Below are 10,479 nucleotides of genomic sequence, written 5' to 3'. Positions count from 1 at the left end.
CGAGGATAAGATGCTTGTAAAGATTTGGTGTTTGATGAAACTTATTCTGCTATTGGAGTATAATTTATGGCAGAGGATGAATACCTACAACAATAACTTCAAGCTGGATGTTTTATGTTAACATTTGAGACAACAAACTTGGAAATGATTCCTAGCTCTAAAGGAAACTTCTACTAAAGCAGATCTGAAACTTTGACAAGCAATCCTAAAACACATCGACTTTGGTCAGGAGGTCATTCTAGGAAATATAATTTGGATTCCTCAGGGGGAAAGTAATTACTTTATTACTATATTATTGAATTACCATAAATAGTGATTGTACCTTTGTGGTTTGAAGAAGCAGGTGTATTGCTGTTCCTAGGAATTAGTGTACCGAGCATCTTTGGATGTGAATAGAACGTGGCTTCTATATTGCAAATAATATACGGACCCGCACTGCCTAAACACAGACTGAGCTGAACAGCTCTGATGGGGCGAGTACTGAGGGCAGAGTTTCAGTTGCGGTAGTCACAATGGCAAACTTCTGAAGCAAGGCAGCAAATTCTGTACTCTCCTTCAGTAAGAAAACATGCAGCTGGTGGGGGGTATCTGTGTGCCTTGGGGTCCAAGGGAAGACCCCACCACAGCTTACGTAGCTACAGGACAGTAAACACTGTCTTACAACACAACCAAGTTCTCTTGCTGTTGCTGATGTCTGTGCTTTGCTGGCAAACCTCAGCACTGGGGTGTGTTGGCCTGGCTGCACGGGGCGGGCTGTGAGGTCTCATGTACCCCCAGCTGCACTGGCGGAGATGGGCGGCTGGTGTGGGAACCCGTGTCTCGCAGCCTTCTTCCTTCTTCCCAGTTTTATCTGCGGGGAAGCTACTCATCCAGCTGGCTTCTGGAAAGCAAGCCAAGCCTGAGTTAAAGATCTGTGTTCAGATGAGGTAAAAAAAAATTTCAATTTTCCTGAGCAGCCCCTTGAAGGAAGTATCTGTCTTGTGCAGGTAGGTAGAATTGTTCATTGTAACTGTAAAATAATTAGGCTTACTGGAAGAATAATGGTACCCTCTAGCCGAGAAGACGGGTATTGCAGAAAAACTGGTCTGGGTGGCAAAACTACAGCTGCAGAGTAAATCTGCTACCAGGTAACATCCGGGCCTACCACAATTATTATTTTCCTTAGAAGAAAGCTTCAAATAACTTGTGGCTTACTGAAATATTTTTCTGCTCCAGTGCTGAGTAGAATGAGCATATAATAGAGGCATAAAATTGTGTACTAGGAGGTATCTTTACGCCCTGAGCTTTTAAGATACCGTAAAATATAGCTGCCTTATGAAATACAACCTGTTGTGAAGGGCTGATGTTTCATATGGGCCACATCTTACTGGCTGTGAGGACCAACTCCTTGCCCCCACCCTTTAAGGTCATACACCATATACTAGCAGCAATCCTAGCAGTGGTTTATGTGGAATGCAGGAGGGTGAAGAAAAATCACTTAGTCCATTCTCTCATTGTTCACTTCATGCTCCACTGCTTATCTCTTCTGTACTTATCTCCCCTGCCAGTAGACATCACTTTACAAGCAGTACCAGCAGCTCCTATTTCCTTAGTGACCATTACTGTAGCAATAATGACGTTCTAGCTGTTCTGCAGGCTTTCATCCCTTTGTGGAAAAGTGGCTCCCAGTGAGAAATAGCTGGGAATACAGGGAGGTACACTGAGACCTGCTAATCTGCCATTAGTCAACACCTGGTGTTTCAAACCTGATGAGAGCCTGAACTGATGCAGAATGTCCTTGCTGCAGGCAACCTTAGCTGCCAGAGCAAAGCAGTTCTTACAGCTGAGGCCACCTTAAGCCAAGGCACCAAGCTTCTCTTCTGAGCTCAAAATAGGCAATAGCTCTTATTTAAACAAAAGCTCAGTATGTGAGTCTGGCTAATTCAGAGGTACTGGACTTCCACCTACCAAGGCTGGTAACAGGTCTTCTCAAGTCTGCAGTAGTTGGGCAAAAGACAAGTATTTTACTGTTGCCTGCTGTTCATCTGACTCATCAGCCATGGGTCTAGGAATTGGGCAGGGCTGCCAAGAGAAGAGATGTGATGGTAGTAACCCAAGGAGGCTTAGGCACATACAGCCAACCAGACTACAATTCTACTTAGCTGCAATTTCTACCTATGGCTAGTAAGTCATGATTTAAAAAAAAAAAACAAAACCACAAACCAAAAACCACACCTTGGCCAAACCAAGCCAAGATGGCCTTTGTTAGGGGGTCAGCAAAAGCACAACATCTCTAAGTGGAAGGTAGTGTTTCAAGAAGAACTGGCAGCACATCTGCACACATGCCTGGATAAACATCCAGGAGAGGAAGCAACATGGATGCTCTGTGAAAGCAAGTGCTACACAGCTCTAAAAACATGACAGATGTTATCTGAGTCTTTCAACTCATACTTGTCTCTGCTGTTTTTGTGACCTTCTAGAGATATCCTCTGAAAGAAAGCAATATGGTTTCCCGCTACAAGAAGGAGTTTCTGGAACTAGAAAAAATTGGTGTGGGGGAATTTGGCTCTGTCTACAAGTGCATCAAACGCCTTGATGGATGTGTTTACGCCATCAAACGCTCCAAGAGGCCTCTGGCAGGATCCTCAGATGAGTGAGTGTGCTAGCTAGAAACTGCCAGTTGAAATGATGGGCATGTTCTTGAGAGGTGTGATGGGGAAGGAGGGAGTGTGGATGTAAAGGTATCTGAGGGGTGGCATGAGCAAAAACTGGCTGCTGTTGCACTCCCAAGTAGCAGTTGGGAGAGTGGGTGAAGTTACTGCTTTCGGACTATTGAACATAAATATCTGAGAAAGGGAAGAAGCCACACGCGTTGCAGTGAGATGACGGCTTACCTGAACTCCTCAGGTCCATGCAGCCAGCCTCTTTAAAATAATACCTGTCAAATAGTTCATTTGTGGTATGTCCCTGCCCTGCTGTGTGGCCAGCACTGCTCACATCTGTATTGACCAGCTAGTGTTGTCCTGCATGCTGAAGCCAAGCCTTTGAAGCTGCCTTTGCCCCTTATATCACTGAGCAAGTCTTTTGTTATTTTTTTGACAGCTGCTCAGCACATTTTGATGTGGTATTCCTGAACATCCTTTTTAAGGGCAGGTTTTGCTTCAGCAGCTGTGAGAGCCAGTCCATTTGCCAAAACTGAAGAAAAAGTCCTAAACACCTCTGCTTTCCCTCTCTCGAGCCAGGCTACAAACCAGAGCTCCTCTCATGGTCCCAGGCAGGACCCTGGCACCCAGTCACCACTGCTTTTTCTGTGTGTGCTTCTCCAGGCAACTGGCACTGCGCGAGGTTTATGCTCACGCTGTCCTTGGACACCATCCCCATGTTGTGCGCTACTACTCAGCATGGGCAGAGGACGATCACATGATTATCCAAAATGAGCACTGCAATGGTAAGAGCTGTGACATTGTTAAAGGCTGAGATCTCAGGACGGGTGCAGTTCCCTTCTTTTGTGCTTAAATATGGGATGTTTTGGCTTACAACAAAGCAAGCTGCACTGGGGCTAGTTTCATGGAGAATCCAGCAAGTGCTCATAATAGTTAGACAAAGCTCTGAATGGTGCCAATGTCTTACAAGTAGTGAATACCTGCTAATTTGTGGGATTTTAAAACTGTTCCTCTGTGGCTGGCCTGGAAAAGTATTCCCCATGCCGATGCTTAGAGCTGCATCTGGGACTGCCCAGGTAAAACCTGATATGAGTGACTCACACAGCACTTAACTGCTCTTATCTTGGAAACAAACCCTTCTTAATGAAGGGGAGTAATGATTTGAAGAGTGGCTACCTGGTTGAGATGAAGGCACCTTGCATCTTGGCTAGAAGAGAGGGCTCAATAGCTGTAGAGGAATGGAGCTAAATAATGAGGTAAACTGTAAATGGGGTGCTGCAGGCAGGGTGGGACACTGTCCTGGTTTTGGCTGGGATAGTTAATTTCCTTCCTAGTAGCTGGCACAGTGCTGTGTTTTGGATTTAGGGTGAGAACAATGTTGATAACACACCGATGTTTTAGTTGTTGCTAGGTAGTGCTTACACTAGTCAAGGACTCTTCAGCTTCCCGTGCTCTACCGACTGAGAAGGCTGGAGGGGCACGAGAAGCTGGGAGGGGGCACAGCCAGGACAGCTGACCCAAACTGGCCAAAGGGACATTCCACACCATGTGACGTCATGCTCAGTATTGTCACTATTGTCACTATTGTCACTATTGTCACTATTGTCACTATTGTCACTATTGTCACTATTGTCACTATTGTCACTATTGTCACTATTGTCACTATTGTCACTATTGTCACTATTGTCACTATTGTCACTATTGTCACTATTGTCACTATTGTCACTATTGTCACTATTGTCACTATTGTCACTATTGTCACTATTGTCACTATTGTCACTATTGTCACTATTGTCACTATTGTCACTATTGTCACTATTGTCACTATCCACGAGTTTTCTCACTTTTACTCTTCTGATTCTCTCCCCCATCCCACTGGGGGGGGGGGAGAGTGAGCAAACGGCTGTGTGGTGCTCAGTTGCCGGCTGGGGTTAAACCACGACAGACACTCTTACTTGGATTTGCCCTTGGCTGTACCACTGTTTGGGAGACATTGGAAAAGACACCTCTGGCTACCAGAGGAGCTGAAAGCAAATATGTAGCTCTCATCTTTTAACCGCTCCTGCAGTCTTAGCGCTCAGTGATGAGCGATGATAGCTGTTTGGAGTAATGACTTCAAATCTGGTGGAGGTAACCATGAAATGCGGTGATCACTGCTGCAGCATTGATGTATTTCTTGCGTTCTAGTGGATGAACATCTGAGACTAAAGGAGAAGTGGTGAAAAGCAGGCTGATGGGGAGAGAGACCATAGTATTTACTAGTCCTGAAATAGCCAGTGCCTTAATGGAGACCCACAAAACTCTGTTTCTGTGTCAAATGTTACATTCTTCAATCAAAAATCTGCTAGTCGGGAACTTAATTTCCTTGGTCCACCATTCATACACTTGCTTTCTGCCTGTAAGCATGGCAAAAGTAATTAACTTTTTCTACTGTTCACTTGCAGCAGCAGCATCACTACCAGGTCAGCCCTTCTGGTGCTGTAGGTAGAACTGCAGTCGCTCAGTCCTCGGCAAGCAGGAGGCAGGGCGCTCTGAGGCAATGCAAAGGCTGGAGCCAAATGGTGATGTCCAAGTTTGATCACTAGAGCATATATAGCTGGTCTGGTCGGGGTTTGTCAATAGCAAGCCTGCAAGTGCTCGGGGCAATGGTTTCTACTAAGCTATTTCAGACATGCTGCTCTGTAAAATCTTTGTCAGGTCTCAGACTGACTGTTTTCACCTAGGTGGGAGTCTCCAAGATGTGCTGCTGGAAAATGCAAAGCTTGGCCAGTATTTCCCAGAAGCAGAGCTGAAAGAAATATTGTTACAAGTCTCCATGGGGCTAAAATACATCCACAACTCTGGCCTTGTGCACCTGGATATCAAACCTAGTAAGTATAGTGCTCTTCTCCTTTGTGGGTCCTCCAAGTGACCCTCCAGGGGTAGGACCTGTAATAGGTCCTTCTGACTGGACCTATTATAGTGCCTCAAAGGAAAGAGAATCTTGCCCTAAAAGGTGAATGTCTTGTGGGTTTTTTAATCTTGCCATTACTGCTGCTCTAAAACTGAGCCTTCTCTGATAGTTAGCAGCATTTTACTTCTGTCTCATGATCTTCATAATCCTGGCTTATGGGAATCACTTTTGTATGGGTGGAGCAAGTAGGGCTGCTAATGAAGACGGACTTCCTTATTTGCTGCTGTCTTGTTGCACAACACTTGACCTTTCTATGTGAGACCTGGAGTGAGACATGAATATTTATTGTACCTACCCTGAGGGATTAAGTTCCTGCAAAAAATAGTAACAAGCTTTCCTCTCTGCAGCTGAGGTTGGGCACCCCCAGGGCAATGCTCCCCCTGTCCCAGTCACGTAGTTACCTCCTTATAGGAGCTCCTCTTTCCAGCTGAAATCATGCTTCTAGCTTGGGGAGTAGAGGGAGGGCCAGAGAAGCTGATTACACTGGGATATTGTATGCACAAGGTACAACTGTCTGTCTTCTGTCAGCTGTATTGCTGAATATGTAAACTGGGCAGAAAGACTAACGGGTGGGAAGCCTGTGCAGAATTTCTCCGGCTGCAAAGCTTAGGTAGCTTGACAGGTGGGATTTCGACAAAGTTGTCCAGCTGCTGCAGTCTGGCTACCGATTTCACACTATTGCTAAACTTCACTGTCTTGCAGGTAATATCTTCATCTGTCACAAGCTGGCAGTTGCGGGCCCTGCTGGGCAGGAAGAGAGTGACAGTGAAGATGAATTCTCTTCTGGCGTGGTGTATAAGATCGGTAGGTTTTAGCCCACTTTACTACTAGCTTAAGATTAGGGCTGCTCATTACTGCTTGATATTGCTCTGTCCTGCTGGCTGAAGAGACTTGCATGCAAAACTGATAGCATAGTCCTGAATGCCTCTGCTGCTTACCAGAAGTAATTCCTCTAAGACGACAAGTCCTAGAAAACTCACGTGCTTGTTTCCAAGCCCAGATTCCTGAGTAGGAGCAAGCTTGCTCTCTTAATCGGTATTTCCTGATTGCTCTGTTGGTGCCTATGAAATGCAGGCTTTTATTGAGGAGGGGAAATCTACATCAGTTTGCTCCATTAGTTGCTCATTCTTTGTCTCAGGTGACCTTGGCCATGTGACATCAGTAACAGACCCCCAGGTGGAGGAAGGAGACAGACGGTTTTTGGCCAATGAGATTTTGCAAGAGGTACAGCTGCTAGTGGGATGGTGGGGAGAACAGAGTGGTGAGCAAGTGGGGAAGAGATCCACTGTCGTGAAATCATTGAATCATGGCATATTCCTTGTCTTATCTCCTCTTTCTTGTGTCTGGTCTGGATGTGAAATCGGCAAAATTAACACTTAATTAAGAATTAAGGTCTTGTCGTGTAAATATTTAATGTACTACATAGGTAATTTTATCATTAGAATATCGCAAGTATTCTGCCTGCAAGGGATGAATGGGACAAAACCTTCATCAGTTTGGAGACATTTCATGTTGCACACCCAGCTGAGATTAAACTGCTGGATGTGACTACTGAGGAATATATGCATCCAGACAAATGCCTTGTACAAGAAACACTGATCAGGTAGTGTGGAGGGGTGGGAGGCGCAACACACCTCTTAAACTGGCTGCAGTTTTGCCACTCTAGCCAGTAAGCAAAAAGGGAATCAGTATGTAACAGCCAGCTTGGATGTGTTCATCAACTCGGGTATTTACGTGACAGTATATTTTTGTGCTGCAAGTGGATTTAGGAATTGTTAGGTCAATATATCGCATGCAATCTTTAGTTTGTTGGGCATGGCTAGCTTATTGCCTTGTGGTGAAGGCTGGAGGCACATGTTTGTTAGGCTGTCCTCTGGATTTGCTGCGGTGATCCTAATGTGGGCTGCAAGCTCCTCATGACTGGGTGAAAGCTAACGTGCTATTAGTTACCAATACCACTTGCTATCAATGTTTTTATCCTAAACAGGAGAAAACAGCTAACTGGGATGGTGAAGGCAGTGTCATATATACTTGTTTGGCTGTTTCTTTTTGAGCTGGTATCCCAACCCACCTCTGTTCAGTGTAGCAAGACATTCCCTTTCTGTAACTCTTTCTTCTCTCCGCAGCAATACTGCTATTTGCCAAAGGCAGACATATTTGCCCTGGCACTCACAGTAGCTCTAGCGGCTGGCACGGCACCGCTGCCTCACAACGGGGCCATGTGGCACCACATCCGCAAAGGCAATATCCCGCCAATCCCCCAGAAGCTTCCTCATCGCTTTCTTGAACTCCTCAAGGTGAGGAAGTAGTCTTGACAGGATGGAGGTTTTTCCAGCTGGCATGTGACAGAGGGAATGTTAAACCCTGAACTCCTTTGCCTTCTAGCTCATGATCCATCCTGACCCAGTGGAAAGACCTTCTGCCATAGCTCTTACTAAACATCCAGTTCTCCGTCCTTCACGTGGAAAAGCTGTGCAGCTCCAGAAGCAGCTAAATGTGGAGAAGTGCAAGACTGCCATGCTGGAAAGGTAGGGCTGGCTTGGGCATGAAGGGGAGAAGACATGGGCACAACAAGTGCTGGTCACCAGGCTTGAATGTAGGGTGGTAGTGTTGGGAGACCCAGCGTGCAGAAATACCCAGTCAGCTCCTGTGCCTGGAGCTGGGAGAGTGATGGGGCTGCAGCAGGGACCCGTAGTGCCCAAGCAACTGTGGTAAGCAGCTGCGGTTCACTTCTAGCTTTGAGGAGCTGGCAAAGTTAGAGCAGTGAACTTGCACGCTTACTGCAACCACCAGTGATGGAAAATGCTGATACAATATGCAGCCAGTGGGCAGATGAGGAATTGATACTGCACCGAGATAGTGGTCTAGCAGAGAAGGAAGAGAAATATCAGGTGGTGGCAGACATCCTTTTTTCCCCTTGCTCCCTCTCACTACTGTTGGCAGTAATGTTTTGAGGTGCTGGGATCTAGGAACTGCCCCACCACCCCTCTTAGTCCTATAGTCAGCTGGGGAATTGGTTTTCCCTGTAGACAGGGGAGAGCACATGCTCTGGGAGAGCAGCAAGCATCAGGGAAAAAAGGCAATGGAAAAGAAGCATGTGCCTTTATTAGGTATTTGTGCTGCACGAGATGGCAATGATCTAAGTTCCACCATTCACAAATATCTGAAAGAATGGGAGAAAAACTGAGCTAGGGACTCTTCATACTGGTGCCAGTCTAGGTGTGTGGTGCTGATGTGATGCATAGCTTTCTTTTGGTAAACCTTCAAAGCTTATCTGTTCTGAAGCAGAAACTCTAACGAAACCCACAGTAATCTTCCTGTCACCCTCTAGTGTCAAAAGTCACCACTCTCCAGCAATGCTGGAGTACTGCAGTAACCCTCTTGTGCAAGACTGTTCATAGCTTTCTTCTGTAGCTGATGGGGATTCGTACATGACATGGTTTTCTTCCTCTCCTCTTCCTTCCATCTCCCCCCTGCAGGGAACTTAAAGCAGCCCGCCTTGCCCAGACCCTCATGAAGGACCAGCCCTTAGGAAGTGCCAAGTTGCAAGAGTCTGAAACCTCTTCTAAGCAGAACAGCAAGCGCCTGGTGGGAGGGAAGAGCTGTCGCTCATTCAGCTTTACTTTGGGTTACTGAACTTCTGTGTTGTCCAAAAAGCCCTGGCTGCTGAACGGCCCTGTGAAAGCAGAGGGTCTGCACAGACCAATGCCCCATATTAGCTCTCCCTGTCGTGGTTTTTGGTTCCCTCATTAGTTAAGATGAGATGTTGGCCGAGGGAAGAATGGCTAGCTTACAAGTGTCAGATCATGGGATTTAAGATTATTGTCCTCAGTCTTTTACCTGTTTAATTTCTTGTGTAACTGGTCTTGTTCTAGACTAAGAATAGCTTTGCCATACAAGGGAAAGGATGGCATTTCCTCTACTCGCCTCCCTCTCTGTTCAGTTGGGCCCTATTATTTATGGTGTTTGTGTGGTCTTAACACTCTGGCCACCTGCGTATCTTTAGAGGGGAGACAGTGGCTGTACATGGAGACAGCATGTACAGCTTGGGTCCTCCTAGAAGTGAGGAGGTGGAGACTATGATAGACAGTTTTAACTACGCATCAGGAGGCAGGCTGGTTACATAGCAGTCCTGGTGGACTTGGGATGCAGTTCGAGTGGCATTTCACTGAGGGGGACAAAGAGTAAAAGGAGACCCTTTGGGTTAAGGGGGCCTTACTTGTGGAAGTTGAAAGAAAACTTCCCCTCCTTAACTTTCAGCAACAGGCACGCTATCGCGTAGCTGATGTGGTTAAGATTCTGCAGACTAGTCCCTGATGCCTGACTTGTTTTATGCCAGTCGGCGAGGACTCCTGGCTTAAAGCAGGGGGGAAATGACTGTTGTGTGCTGGTGGGTGGGTCTGTGTACCCATTGCCCTTCCAGTTATCTTACACGTGGTGCACCTGCCTGCCTGGGAGCTGCGGCCTTGGGAAGTCAGAAATGGCTTTTTAGGCCTTGTCAGGTTTTTTTTTGGAGTTGCCTCTGTAAAGTGGGTGTGGATTTATTACATCTCCGGCCCCCTGCATGCCGCTTAAGGCACTTTCTGGATCCTTGTCGGCTGTATGTCTAGCTGTGGTAGTTGGACGTGACCGGTGTACTCTTACGAGGGAGAGTGTGCAGTTGGTAACTTGGCTATTTGCAGGTTTTACTGGTTTGTTTTCAAGTGTTGGCCAGTGCTGGCTTTTAAACTGTTAGATCCTACCCTTTGAGAAGCGAAACGTGCAAATAAAGATTTTAATCCTTTTACCTACGACGGAGTGACTTTTTCTTTTCTCCTTCGGGCCTCCTTCCCCGCCACCCGGGAGATCTCAGTCACCCGCCGGCGAAAGTCTGACGGTGGGTGG

The 10,479-nt window shown here is 46.4% G+C and overlaps 1 protein-coding gene across 1 annotated transcript in view; it reads left to right on the top strand.

Annotated features, from left to right (window-relative positions):
* The window catches only part of WEE2 (WEE1 homolog 2 (S. pombe)), a 20,676-nt gene that overhangs the window by 4,682 nt on the left and 5,515 nt on the right, over positions 1-10,479 (top strand). The window contains 7 exon segments of the mRNA XM_009332927.1: positions 2,460-2,632; positions 3,306-3,427; positions 5,366-5,512; positions 6,298-6,399; positions 6,734-6,819; positions 7,722-7,892; positions 7,981-8,169. Of these exon segments, the coding sequence (XP_009331202.1) occupies positions 2,460-2,632; positions 3,306-3,427; positions 5,366-5,512; positions 6,298-6,399; positions 6,734-6,819; positions 7,722-7,892; positions 7,981-8,169 (990 nt within the window).

This window comes from Pygoscelis adeliae, unplaced genomic scaffold, assembly GCF_000699105.1.
Source record: "Pygoscelis adeliae isolate BGI_AS28 unplaced genomic scaffold, ASM69910v1 Scaffold38, whole genome shotgun sequence".
NCBI classification, from domain to species: domain Eukaryota; kingdom Metazoa; phylum Chordata; class Aves; order Sphenisciformes; family Spheniscidae; genus Pygoscelis; species Pygoscelis adeliae.
The sequence above is the reverse complement of the archived record's forward strand: the minus strand, read 5'-3'. Positions and strand labels throughout refer to the sequence as shown.